Source organism: Phoenix dactylifera, chromosome 3 (assembly GCF_051530095.1).
Source record: "Phoenix dactylifera cultivar Ajwa chromosome 3, Ajwa_hap1_PhDact_Kaust_v1.1, whole genome shotgun sequence".
NCBI lineage: Eukaryota > Viridiplantae > Streptophyta > Magnoliopsida > Arecales > Arecaceae > Phoenix > Phoenix dactylifera.
The window spans coordinates 47338387-47353156 of record NC_143192.1 but is presented as its reverse complement, the minus strand read 5'-3'; the positions used below and the strand labels follow the sequence as shown (position 1 = coordinate 47353156).

Genomic DNA, 14770 nt, shown 5'->3' with positions numbered 1-14770 from the left:
ATATAGAGCACTGGGTCAGGCCCAATATCTCGATAGAACAAGATTTGAATGCAAGTCTCCTTTTATTATCGTCGTAGGAGTTTTCCAGATTGGTAAAATCATCTCAAAACCTTAAAGAGAAGTGAATGCTGCTGCAAACTAGGCTGCATCCTATGTGGGATCCTAACTATGTTCTTCTAGATTTTTTCTTAGGAATTATGCATCCGGCTCTCATGAATATATTCATACATATCTATACCTGTTCCAATGGCTTATCGGGATATTTTTATAGGATTGGATTGAAAATTCTATAGAAATCAAACCTATTGGTCCATCTAGCTCGCACTTTCTAAGAACATATACAAATCTTAGCATTTAAAAAACGGAAAGAAAAAAAAGATCCATGAAGTTTTTTTTTCCGCTCATAGAATTTAGGCTAGGAGGTGTTTTGTTGATAGAGTCATACTTAAATGGATATCCAATATACATATATATGTGTGTGTATGTATACATTTTGTATATGTGTGTGTATATATATATGTATATGTATACATGTATGTGTGTGTATATATATTTGGAGGTTGACAACTTTAGTGGATGTATGGCATACTAGGGTTTATTTAGATTTTTCTATAAAATTAGGTTGAAAATTTCGCAGAATTTATAGATTAAGCTAGTACAATCAACAAAATCACATGCTATACTCATAAAATATCCACCTAAGATCTTCTCTCTCTCTCTCTCTCTCTCTCTCTCTCTCTCTCTCTCTCTCTGGGATTGAGGCTAGTCCAGTCCAAAGCTATTTATAGATATTTTATATAGCCCAGTTTATAGTCTGCGATCTTGCATGCTAGTTATACCGACCTAATTTATCAATTCTAGATAGGAAAATCAAACCGGCCTAAGTTGCAACATCAATCACTCCATCATGCTGAGAGACCAAATGTAAACAAATATTTGAGAATCGTAGATCAAATTCCCATATAAAAAACCCTTGTCCTCGCAAAACACCTCCTCCCCATAATTTCCAGAAGTCTAGCAGCAGAGGAACCAAGGTGGGAGACATGGATTGGTCAGTGAGCCGTAGCCGTTGGAGGAAGCGAAGCCAACGGAACAAACCCCTCTTCCTCCTTTCTCTTTCCCTTCTCCTCCTCCTCCTCCTCCTCCTCCTTGCCGTCTTCCTCTCCTCTTACGCCGAGATCTTTCGATCTCTCCTCCCCTTCTCCGCCCCTCTCCCCGCCGAAACCCTAGACGCTCGATCCCCGCAATGCGGCGCCGGCCGAGCCCCGGCCCTCGCCGGCGAGAGATTCCTCTGGTACGCTCCCCACAGCGGCTTCAGCAACCAGCTCTCCGAGCTCAAGAACGCCATTCTCATGGCTGCTGTCCTCAACCGCACCCTCATCGTGCCTCCGGTGCTCGACCACCATGCCGTCGCCCTGGGGAGCTGCCCCAAGTTCAGGGTCGCCAGCCCCACCGAGCTCCGCACCGCGGTGTGGGATCACATCATGGAGCTCGTTAGAGCTCGGAGGTGTGTTCCTTTGATTTGGATTTTTTTAAAATGTAGTGAAATTTTCAATTGTTTTGATCCTTCAAGCTGTTTCGGTTAATTTTGTTCTCTTACATGTGCGGAAAAAAGGAGGGAAAGGAACGATCTTGACAAGAAAGCCAAAATCAAATTAGTAGATTTTTTTTTTTTGGAAATATTATCGAATTCTTTTTCAAGCCACTAGCCATGAAACTTGGCTTAGACTAACTGATAGATGATTATATGGGTTACTGATTAATTGGAAACTGTATGATGTCTTAAAACTCGGTTTCAAATTGGTACCAATTGGGTGCCACGATGGAAGAAGTATATATATCACTATTAGGAGTCACTTAAACTATGATTTTACAGAACAGCTATTTGTTCTGCAAACTAAAAATTGGGTCAGGATAAGGAAATTCACTGGGTCAATATGCAGTAACAAGTTTTAATAGCAGGAAGTAAGATAAAATTAATTTAATTATTTTTCAGGATTAAGTTATTGGGAGTGGTGGAGATAGAGTGGAAGCAGGAGGCTTGATTTAGCCTACAACACCACAATGACAAGGATAATATTTTCTTTGGCCAGTCAATGGAGATAGTGTTATTTGGTTTGTTGAACCCTTCCCAATTTGGTGCTTTTCTTTATGAACTAGTCGAATATGTAATAATTGCAGGTACTTAACATTCTCTAGATAGAGAAAGTATTGGAATTCTTAACAAATTCAATTTGCTTTGGAGGGATCTTCCTTAGAGCAGTTCCCATGGGTTCGCTAAAATATTTTCTCAAAGCAGCTCCACTGTGTTTTTATAAGTAGTATATTTGCTTTTCATGATTTCTGAAATACTTGGATTCGTTATTGTTTTTTTTTTGGGGTGCTTCTTGAATAGCGCGTCACCTTTAAATCAAATTACTTGTAGGCTTACATTTATCTTCTAACTGTTTCCATTCTTCCATCTGGCATGTATAGATGTTTGAATTGCCTGGTTCTCTGCCTGATTAAAAAAGGATTACAGATTTGGAAAGATTGTGCCCATGTAAAATAACGAATAGAGGGCATTTTATACTTCTTCTAATTGAAATTTGATGACTCACTTGGAGCATGTGAAGATTAAGTATATAGTGGAGCACAATTACTTCATAGCCATTGTATGTTGCAGGTAAAAAAGTGCTCTTTGTTTTTGAATTAATCAAAGTTAGTTGCTTATCTCCAATATGACTGGTTTATCCACCAAAATATTGTCTTTATTTGTTGCCGCATAGATGTTCTTTGGAGTTTTTATGTCATTGCATCAGATTTATAGCACAAATCTATTATTGTGACAGAGGTGTCAGTCATTGTGCAGGCAGAGAGAGAACTGTGAATTTTATATAAAACAAGGATTTTTTTAATATCTGGAAAACTTAATTAGGCATTAATAGAGTGGTGGATTGACCGAAGAGCTGTAGAAGCTAAGTGAAAGAATGGAGAGGGTAAGAGTCAGTAGGACAACTTGAGATAGAAGAGATGGGTGGAGGGCGTTAACATAGAATGGAATGAAAAATAAGGAAGAGAAGCAATGCATGCAAATTAAAAAGATGAGGAATGGCAAGAGTGTGCCAGCTGGGAAAGCTCAGATGTAGGAGGGGAAGGTATATTACCCTCTTAGTTTTTCTTATTTTCGGTCCTTCTGGTTTAAACTTATCAAGGTTACTTTCTTTTGATTCTGATATCTATAATATTTCCCAATCAAGGAGCCAATCAGTGGAAGCCCCTGTTTTATATGCCTTATGCTTGTATCTAATGCTTTAATGGGCAGTGACCATGCTAGCGATGATGATTCACCTACTTGCAAGCAATCTAGGCATGGTTGTGTAGTTTGGCGACTCTAGACCATCTAACTTGCTAGTTGGTGCAACAGAAATATTTGGGTGCCTATCAGCCAATTTAACTTAATTTTTGTCATGTGCATCAGGGTCTGGTCACTTGTGGCTAAGCAGCCTCTTGCATAGGCATGCTCTTGGGATTTATTGGTCATCTAAGGGCCTGCTTGAGTTGGAATTGCAGCAGTAGAAATTGAGCTTAACCTTTGAAAGTATTTTTTTTTATCTTTTAATAGTTATGTTTCTTTCCTTTTTAGCTATAGTGGTTGGAATTAAGAGCAGTGCTGTGTCTCTGGTAAACTCCAATGGGCATTGCCTTCCTTCTTGCATAGGGAGATTCCAGCAGTCGTAAAACAACTTGGTCAAAAGAAGCAAGTCCTGAATTATATTGTTTATGAGAAACTGTCACATTGGTGGTGACTTCGATGAGGATTCAGCATTCTAACAGTTTGCTTAAGGTTGTGGTTGAATCTTTTGGAGACAATTTGGAGAGTTAGATGTGTGATCCATTTTGTTAGTCATGGAAGAGGAGAACACATTGCTAAATATTGTCTGCATTCTTATTTAACATACATGAAATGGTTGTTATATCTATAGGAACAACCTGCACTTAGATGAGTGCTACCTTGATCTATCTAACTTCTAGGAAAGAAGAAGCGTAGGACTGAAAAAGATTTGATCTAAAGTATTTTTATCATGGTTCAACATACAGGCCCGAACTAGGCGGTATGGGGTGTATTGTACCATATCGGTTCGGTACTGATGCCCGGTACGGATGTCGTAACGACAGTTGGTATGCCGAAAATATCTCATACCGTATCGTACCGATACAGTGCGACTGTAGTACCAGTACGGGGTTTGGTACTGAGACGGCGAATCTTAATTTTTATTATATACATAATTAGTTGAGTGATTATGACATATGGTTGAGGAAGATGGAGACTGATCTCAATTGCACTGATTTGAGTGGACATGCAGAGAATAGAAGGAATGGTGTAGTGTTTAGATCAACTTTGAAAAGACTTGATAGCATGGAGTAAAATTTTATGAATCATTTTGTGGAAGATAATTTTGATTTAAGTGAATATTTATTTCTTCTGCTCAATCTTGTGGTGGTTATAATAATTTCAGGAAATTCATTTTCAATGCTTGAAGACCTCTGCAAAAGGGATATCCAGTCTCTGCATCTGATTGTTACAGCTACAAAAGCTATAATTTTATCTGTATTCTGGCTAAGAGCATTGGGTTTTTAGTGATTTCAACGCCAGCTGGAATAGGACACCAGAAGTTCATGATTGGTTTGTGTACCTATTGAGGTTGATCCCTAAAACATACACATATGATGTTTGTTTTTTGTAAAGCTACAAATCATAGCAGGCACCATCTATGCGCTAACCTGCTTAGTGATAAGTGGATCTCACTGAGACTGCCGATTATGATGAGAATACCTGATAGCTAGAGCTGAAGTTTGCTTTCTCAATGCCCATCAAATTTGTTACTTATTATGTCCAAAGGGGAAGCCCTAATCTGTTTAATAATAAACAACAAAGTGTCTTAGTACTTGTAGTAGCGATTATTCTTAAAAAAATTAATACATGTTTTGTTTCATCTTTTTCAGGTACGTTTCAATGGCAGAAATTGTCTTAGTACTTGTAGCAGCGATTGTTCTTAAAAAAATTAATACATGTTTTGTTTCATCTTTTCAGGTATGTTTCAATGGCAGACATAGTTGATTTGTCTTTGCTAGCATCATCTGTGCTCAAGATAATTGATTTTAGAGTATTTGCTTCAACATGGTGTGGTTTAAACATGGAGCGCACTTGCTTTGCTAGCTTATGTTGTGCTGTGTCTAGGGTTAGATCTTTGTCAGGTAACTTTGACCGATGCAGGTCCTTGCTATCTGGCTTGCAAGGTAACATTGATCAGTGTGTATATGCTGTACAAGATGACTGTAGGACAACAGTATGGACATATCAACAAGACAATGATGGGATTTTGGACTCGTTTCAGCCTGACAAAGAATTGCAGAAAAGGAAGAAATTTTCATACATTAGGAAGCGTAGAGATGTATACAAGGCTTTTGGACCTGGTTCGAAAGCTGAAACAGCCACAATTTTGGCTTTTGGAAGCCTATTCACATCACCATACAAAAGTTCTGAGCTTTATATCGATATCCATGATGCTCCAAGAGACACACGGATACAGTCATTGCTAAAGGAAATTGAATTCCTTCCCTTTGTCCCAGAAATTATGGCTGCAGGAAAGGATTATGCTGTAAACAAGATAAAGGAGCCTTTTCTCTGTGCCCAACTTAGGTTGCTAGATGGGCAGTTCAAGAACCACTGGAGGACCACATTTTCAGCAGTAAAGCAGAAGATTAAAACCTTAAATTTGGAACTTCAGGGAAACAAGGTTCGTGGTCCTATCCATATTTTTGTCATGACGGACCTTCCTATGGTAAATTGGACTGGAACTTACTTGGCAGACCTTGCAAAAGATGCAAGCTCTTACAAACTCTATACACTACTAGAAAGTGATGAATTGGTAGTGCAGGCTGCTAAGAAACTTATGGCAGCAGAGCATGGGCTAAGGTCTGGTTACCTTCCAAGGAATCAAGAGGGAACGGATAAGAACAAAGCTTGTGAACCAGTGGCATTACCAGAAATTCTATTATACATAGAGGCAGCTGTTTGCAGTTGTGCTTCCTTGGGTTTTGTAGGGACTGCTGGATCAACAATAGCAGAAATCATAGAAGTGATGAGAAAAAATAATGTCTGCAAATTGTAGACCAATTGTACCTTTCACCGTTGCAGCTGGATATATACCACATCTAACAAAAGTGCTCATCTCTGTTTCCACAAAGAATATATCAAAAGAAATCCAAAGTCTAATGGTACATGAAGTCAAAGATCGATTCAGGAACAAGAATTTGAATATTTGAAACTGGGTACAATTAATGTTGACTTCCTGCCAACAATTTTCTCTTGGTCTTTGAAACATCAGAGAATGGCATAAAACATACGTTATTCACACCTGCAATTTATGCAACTAATAAAGAGGAAGCCGTGCAGCTTTGGATTTTATTTTTGGGTACTCACACGGTCTGGCATCTCATAAAAATCATTGAAGGATTTGACAAGAAAAGGAGCTTCAACTTGTTGTATGGTAGCGAAGTCTTGCTCACCTTTCTTAGTCTTGAAAGAAATTTATTCATCATTTCATCAATCTTACCTTATATATATATATATATATATATATATATATATATATATATATATATATATATATATATATCTGTTGTATTGACAATTTTTTTAGCTGATCCATATAGTTCCGACAAAGCTTGATGACTATGGTTATGTTACTGAGTTTTATCATAGCCAGATAATACTGTTTTTTGATGTTTGTGTGTTTTATTGATGATTCTATCTCGAGTTTCATCCGATTTGTCATGTTTTTGGATCATCTTGACATTATTATGACATGATTTATGGGGTTTCAAATTGTTGATATGGGAAGAATGCTGAAATTAGTTGCTTTGTTGTTCTGGTTAACAATCATACTTCTCACATGCCCCCCATCTTAAACTGGCCAGCTGATGCTATAATTTTCTTGGGAGAGAAGGCGACGGGCACACTGTGGGAACATTTCTCAGGACTTGAACCCAAGACTTGCTGTATACAAGTGGAAGAAATGACTGCTGAGTGAGGACTCGGATGATAAGCAAGTCCCAGTTCACCAACTTACGCTATAATGTTTAGCCAACCCTAAAATGATTATATCCATGATTTTGAACGGCCAGCTTCTGTCCAACAAGTACACAGATGGTAAATGCTTGTTCCACTACATGTTTTCCTGAAACTAGGAGTTAGAGAAGGGATGATGCAAGTTGATTTGGATTCATGTACTTCTTTTTATGGGTTTTGATATATGATACGGTAGGTTAGTTGCTGTTACAGTGTTACGGTACTGCTTTTAGCTAATCTTATCTAATGGAAAGTCCATTTGAGTTATACTGTATTTTTCAGGCATCGGATGAAAAGTAGAGAAGGCACATGCAAATGATGATAGGATAGAGTATATGAATGGCTGAAATGTAGTGGAAATATTGGCTCGGGGATCACCCACCTAAAATTTCAATTATTGCATGGATGATTAGAATCAGATGGAGAAGAAAGTATAGTCATGTCATGAATAATTAATGTTATTAAGATGGACAAAACCAACTGATTCAAAGAGAGTATTTGTGAGTTTTAGTTTCTTTTCGTGCGAATGTGCCCATGGGTGGGAGTGTTTGTTTCTTTTTTTTCCCTATTTTTGTTATGAGAAAAAATTTGGATGGATAGTTGTGATTCTGTCTAGGGCAACAAGATAGTATGAACAAACGATTCAAAGATACCTTAGTAGAAGAGAATTTGATGGAGAGGGATGATTTATTTAGAGTTTCGATCACCATTACATTTTCTTCTCAGAAAGGTAAGCAACTATACTCTCATATATTAGCATCGGGAGCATGGTTGCGAGAGGAAGCTTAATAGCTATGATAGAAGACATTTTTGAACATAGACCTCCCAAATTAAGTAGAGCCGGTATCTCATATATGCCATGCATGTGCTTTTTAAGAAATTTGGGAGGGAGGAGGAAGGGAGGGAGAGAGAGAGAGATTGGGGTTTCACTGCTACAGAGTTCAGCTTATTGTGACCAACCCCAACGTTCAGCATTCTAAAGATTAGGATAGGAGGACCAAAAAGAAAAAAGAAAAAGAAAAAGAAATTCTAGGAGCCAACATGGCCTTACTCAACTTTTCTAATTATATCTAGAGCATCATTCTTTTAGGATGCTGTTCTGCATTGCTAAGGTAGATTCCCCTCCAGTTTGAGGTCCTTTCCAATTAGATCTAGAGCAATGCTGTTCTTCATTGCTCAGATAGCTTCTCCTGCAGCTTGAAGATCACCATGGCAGATGGAGCAAATCTTAGACTTTGGGATGACCCTCTGGTGTACTTTAAAGGACCAGCTTCCATCCCTTTCGCAGGAGAAAAATTATATCCTACAAGGGGGACCCAAGCCAGCTGTGTGTTCTCTGTAATACCGATGGGGAGGCTCATAAAACATCTGTTTCTCAGGTGCCATTTCACCGAGCATGTCTGGATGCTGATCATAATTATCTTTACAACTTTTAGATTATTCCGCAGCTGGAGTAAGAAGCTTTCGGGAAGGCATGGCAAAGCAGCATCTAATTACTACCTCTCTGTCTTCTCTGTATCTCTTTCTGCTCTCTCTTGCATCGCCGTCTTAACAGAATCATTCAGGTGGGCTTTACCCTCCGTTTTACAGAGCAAAAAAAAACAAACAAACAAAAAAAACTACAGCAAGGCACGTTTCACCTGGAGCTTCACATACTCCATACTCCATAGTTTCTGCTACATGGTGGAATACATAGATGAGGGATACAGAATTAATTTCTTGTCATCTATCACAGCGGTCTGCATTCAAGGAGGAGAATGTAACGATGGTTAGCTCACATGGCTTTGAATACAATATTCAGTCGAAGACAGGTTTTGGAGTATATTGCAATGTCAAATGGATCAGCTGTAATATCTGTTGAAACACGGCATAGCTTCCACAAAGGGAAACACCTCATGTCATTTACACACACAGAATAAAAAGAAGAACATAGAAAATTTCTTCGATATATAGTTTACCATATTCATCTCACTCATTAGATTCCTGGGAAGAAGATAAAATATGAACCTGTTCTATTTTTCAGCAAACTGGAGATGGCAGTGAGGTCATTTTCACCAACCCTGGTGCTAGCAACCAGGAGCTACAATGTACCATGAGAATCTTTGGAATTTTATTGTACCATTATCAACCAACCAGAAACTCCTGGAGAATTATTGGAATCATATCCAGCCAAGGAAAACAGCAGAACTTTTATGCCCTGTAGAACTAACTGGTTTGATTCTTCAATAAAATCATCGAAAGACTAATTGTCTTGCAATTTTGCCACGTATGAAGAATTTCTAATGTACGATAGCAACAAGACTAGAAGCAACTAGGGGAGGCACTGCTGTGTCGATTTAAAAGAAGCAGGAAAACATAAAAAAAGTTATGCTGGGCAGAATGATCCAGACCCACTGAAAGGGCCCTGAATGAGTCAGGCTCACGTTGTTAGAAACCATCTATCATTTTCAGGTGTAAGAGAAAAGATATGCCCGTCTGGCCACTCTTTGTTAGCAACTGGAAGTTTTCAGCAACAAAGGCCTGGGAAGGCTCAAACGATATGTGCCTTTGCAGATGAGAAAATGCACAATACTCCACTTCAAAAACTTCCACATCCTTTTGGAACGAAGAGACCGAAACACCAACTCCCTCTCCTGCCATACAGGGAAGAAGAATGCGATTTTTGCAGTCAAACAGCTCAAAAAATGCATGTGCAGATTATAAACATGACTGGCTTGATGAATTTTAAAGAATATGCAAATTACTAAAAAAAATCCTACTCTTTTCCTTTGTAAGGAGATTTTTTTTTAAATTTAAAAAAGAAAGACATTCAGGTGATCGTGCAGCAAGGACACCATATACAACAACATATGCATATGCACAAGCATGGGCCCACCACGAAAGGGAAGAAAAAGAAAAATAAGAAATCACCCTACACCCAAAGGTGGACAAAAGCATCACTTGTACAAAACAATGAAAAATTATGTTAATTAATGCACTAAAATATGTAAAGTGAAACATATTAAGAGCGTCAACAGATATGAATGCTTTTTGTTTTGTCCATTGTTTTGGAAAAAGAGGGTAGGCCTATGTTGAAAGCAGTTTATAATCAAGTTACACATGGAAACACTATAATCAGATTGACAAAGATGCACTGACCATGTGTGACCAGCAGCAAGTTTTCATGGGGATACTTGTCTGCAAGAGCCCGAATGATACTCGCATATCTATTTCTTGCATCAAGAACAGACTCCTCCCAACGCGGCATCTGCAGCAATCAATGTACATTATTTGCTAATAAAACAGATTTAAAAAAGACTTTTGTTCATAAATAAATGATCATATAAATTAAACAAGATATTCATGATGAATAATGAATTAGTCTAAACCTCTTGGTATATATGCTCCATAGAATGATCTATAGTTCCAGCTGGCAGCAAAGCTTCAAGTTTTGAAACTTCAGGAAACCAGGTGCCATCTTTAGGAGCAAATTCTTCACCTATGGCTCGTGTATTTAACATTTCACATAATCCATATTCTATTGAGACCTGTGAAACAGAGAAAGTTCAAGGAGATCAGTTAGGGGAAAAATATGACCCTTGATACCGTTGATGTTTGGATAAACTGTTTAACCCCCATATTATCATGCAATAAGGAACAGACAGCCAATGCCATTAATGAAGGTAGCCTTTCATTAGAAAGAAGCCAATTTTTTTTTCAAAAGTCAGCTCATTCAACTAATTCAGTGCTAGTCCATTAATGTTTTGTCAAGGAAAAAGCCTTGTTAGCTAAGAATATGGTTCCTCCAATATATTATAATAAATATTAGAGAAGGCATCACAATAAGATAAAATCAATTGTATGTTGGGACCATTGGATAAAGTCCAGAACTTAACTGCATAATAAGCATCCAGTTTATGATTTATGGGTTCATCTTTTTATATCTATAGAAAAGGAAAAAATTATGAACTAGACCATCTTGGTTGTCGGGTTATCATTAGCTGTCCACGTAATGAGCTCATAGTAATTATTTATTCAGAAAATAATAACCATATTAGGAAGGGGTGAGAAGCTAGATCAATTTGAAGATTAAGTGGCTGACATTGATAGTGGCCATTATTAGGTAGTGGGTAAATTTTTGTAGTACGAATGAATGCATCCAAGTACTTATAAAAGACTGTCCACTAATGTTTCATTTAGAGGCATTTAACTATATCCTCCACCTATCTCCCTAGGGTTTCCATGTGCTTCGACAATGCTCCTCATATGTGTAAACTTTTCTGAAAATTAAATGGGACCAATCTTTTGCAATGTGCTCTCCACCAAACTCTTCAACACATGGCAAATGCATATCCTGGAGCTATGCTTCTATCAAGTAAAGTCTTAAAGCATATCAGTGACATAACTCAGGAAAAAACCACAAAATCAGCCATCCCTTCCATAAAATGTTTCATTCTTTAATGTTATGTTGATGATTCAGAAGAATCCTTAGGTGATTCACATGACATTATTTTTGGAACATGTGAGATTTGCTACTTGAAGTGAAAATGGAGGGGCTGTCCACAACCTTAGCAATGTTCATGTAAAGCTAACAACAAGCAGCCTAAAACAATTCATCCATGTATTGATACTTTACTGGTTCAGAGCAGGTATTTCAAACTGCAGGGCAATGAGTATATATCACACCTGCACCTCACTGAAAACCAACAACAATGGAGTGGCATATTTATATTAAAAAGTTGTATACACCAAGCAGGCTAAGGAAAATTACTTAAGGTTTACACAAGTTCTAATGAAAAGGAGGAACTAATGAGAAAAGAAAACATTCAAGGACATGAGGTGCCATCCATGAAAAAGGACAAATATCTTAATTTGGATGCAGTGTGTTTTCTTTTCCACAAAAAGTACTAAATTCTGCTAAAGAATGGCATCCTTGAGATGCAAATCATGCCTGAGATCCGAGACTTCACAATATTTTTAATGCAAGCAGCAATAGTGAGATATTTACTTACTAAAGATTAATGATCTTAGAAGATTTTAGGACAATATTTAGATGATCAATGCAACTCTAGTTCCTTTAGATTTAGTTGATTTTGAAAGATATATCATGATCTTTTTCCCATTTTCATTTGGAAGGATTTAAAAGAAACATTGAGATCTTTTTATATTTTATATTACTTTTAGAAGCCCTTCCATATAAGTTGTCTAATTCTCTATCTGGCAAAAAAGAGGAAAGCAAGCTACCATGCAACTGAAAGGTTCATATATCATATTTCTCTCCTCTCTTCACTCTATAACTTCTATATTCTTTTTCTCTTTTCTTTTTTTCCTTTCTCAATTCCTATGCCTTCTTCATTTTTCCTTTCAAACTACAATCCCATACCAGCTTGCTCCCAGATATACATAATTTCTGACAGAACCCCAATAACGGGCCCTGATGTGCATCTCTTTTTCTCTGAATCCTAATCGATCACTTCCTGGATACCTCCAAAAATAACAAGTCTAGAAATCTTCTTATTCTGTTTTTTCCCCCAGCATTTTTATCTGCTTATGCAAACTGACAAACTATATTTCTAAACAATAAAAAGACAATAAATTCCAATTTTCCATGGTCCGAATGCAGTTATTCCATATTAAAAAATCATACCGTTACGGACTATGCTGATTCGATTCGATGCAACATAAAAGGGAGGTAAAGAAATAGGGATGCATAAATCTTACTCCAACATGAGTAGTATTCGCCCATTCAATGCAGACCATTTTATTTCAAATGTGCATTTCAGGCATCAGTTGCCGACAAAACCCTAAAAGTCTACACAGTTAAGGAATATACTGTCATCCCCTAAAGAAAACCATATTTGAGTAATCTGGTTCACCAGTGTGCCAAAAAATAAGTTGGGGAAAAAAATCACTTACACGAAATACATAATCTTATGAACCTTTTTTCTTCTTTTGTTTCTTTCAACCACCAAAGCTATTATATAACGAGGAACAAGCTTCTTGGGGGGAAAAAGATCCTTTTTTGGAGAAAGAACAACTTTTTGATGGAAAAAAGGCTAAAAAAAAAAATCCTTCTTTAACATTTTGATAGAGGAGGCGAGGCCACCACCAAGCACGTCATTTTCTTGACAGAGGACATAATTTTAGGTCATTTTCTTCATAAGGCTTGTTATTTGCTCATACAACACCCTAAAAACAAGAAAAGAAAAGAATAGGTGACGGACAGGAATACCTTGACGCGGGAGGGATCGATGACGACGTCTTGGCTGGTCTCCATGGTGAGGAGGCGGGCTTCATCGTCGACGACGGCGCAGAGAGCGGAGACGGCCTCGGCGGTGGTCTGGAGGCAGCGGAGGAAGGGTGAGACAAGGACGCGGTGGATGGGGAAGCCGAGGGCCCTCAGCCGCTTCCCGGCAGTCCAAGCCCGGATCTTGCCACCATCCGTCAGCGGCGGGTCCCAGGGCCGCGCCGCGTTCGCCGCCCACATCATCTCGAAGTGGTCGATCCGGTCCCCGTGCCTCATCACCACAACGTTCTGCACCCGCTTCTCTCCTATCATCTCCATCGCTCTCGCTGTCTCTCTCTCTCTCTCTCTCCCTGTCGACCTTTCCGAAGGGGTGGGCCTCGATATGAGTTCTGGCGGAAAAGGGAGAGGTTTTCTTGCCTTTTATAGGACGAGATCGAGAGAGAGAGGGGGGAGAAGCCTACGACCCAAGCTCACGACCCGCGGAAAATGCCATTTCGCGGCCTGTGGTTTCCTTCTCGTGTTTCTGACTTCTCGCAGGAGTTTCCCTCTCGTGTTTCTGAGTTCTCGCGGGGCTGTGGTATTTGGCGCTGCGTGCCCCCAGTTTAGGTATTTTATAGCAATTTTCTGGATATTATAGTTTCTGTCTTTTAAATAAACTTTCTAATATGCCCTTACAAGTATAAGTCATTACATCTTTAGTCATAGAAAATTGTTATTTATATATGCCCTCTAATCATTCTGTTCTTAGAAAAGACATTCTTTCCATTATATTTTTGATCGATAGTGTAAACAAATAAATTATTTGAAGTGTTAAATGACTATATTATCTTTTCATATTTTAATATTTAGTTTGTATTGTAAGAATTTTTTGTTTTTTGCGTACATCTCCAAGAGCATCGAGACAAGATGACAGAATAGTCATTGTATATTCAAAATAGGTAGTTACTAACAATGTTGGCCCGAAGGATTATAATGTAGAAATACGATGAATTGAAGATATATATACAAATAATGATTCTATCGGAGCAAAAGACCTTTTTTTTTTTTCAAATTTGGTCATGAAATTAGAATATGCTAGAGAAAGTTATAGAAAAAGAAATGAAAAGAAGAAAACTTTTCACTGAAATAGAAAATTTAGTCAGATTTAGAATATATATATTAAATTTCTCCAAATAATTGAAAGATTTATTTATTTAAAATTTTTGATTTTTTATTTTTTTTAAAGCAACTGAATATACTTTTAAAGAATAAAATTTTGTATGCACACCTACAAATGACCGAAGAGCTAATGAAAAGTGGTTGTGTTTGTAGTTAGGGATGATGGAGGTCGCAAGATACTAGGTATATGCCATTGTCGGTATCTATTCTATTGGAGATATATTGGTTGCTTGGATGGGTGTAAATTATGTTGAATCACCTCCATGCTATCA

At 37.9% G+C, this 14770-nt stretch overlaps 1 protein-coding gene and 1 pseudogene across 2 annotated transcripts; one reads left to right on the top strand and one right to left on the bottom strand.

The window, feature by feature from the left end:
* The first annotated feature begins 767 nt into the window (after window positions 1-767).
* On the top strand, window positions 768-6813 carry LOC103717284 (O-fucosyltransferase family protein). Its single transcript, XM_039120267.3, has 2 exons — window positions 768-1507; window positions 5075-6813. The coding sequence occupies exons 1-2, from the start codon at window positions 1044-1046 to the stop codon at window positions 6153-6155; spliced, it is 1545 nt and encodes a 514-aa protein (XP_038976195.3). The 5' UTR covers window positions 768-1043; the 3' UTR covers window positions 6156-6813.
* Window positions 6814-9302: 2489 nt separating this feature from the next.
* LOC103717283 (uncharacterized) lies at window positions 9303-13933 on the bottom strand (annotated as a pseudogene). The gene is made up of 4 exons (XR_015976516.2): window positions 13326-13933; window positions 10483-10641; window positions 10253-10361; window positions 9303-9747 (listed from the first exon to the last, which is right to left on the bottom strand). The product of XR_015976516.2 is annotated as an uncharacterized LOC103717283 (transcript).
* Between the last annotated feature and the right edge of the window lie 837 nt (window positions 13934-14770).

Bases quoted from the DNA above. Each gene is read 5' to 3' on its own strand.
- LOC103717284 (XM_039120267.3), top strand. From the start codon at position 1,044: ATGGATTGGTCAGTGAGCCGTAGCCGTTGGAGGAAGCGAAGCCAACGG. The intron at 1,508-5,074 runs GTGTGTTCCTTT...TCATCTTTTCAG, and splicing joins GAGCTCGTTAGAGCTCGGAG to GTATGTTTCAATGGCAGACA.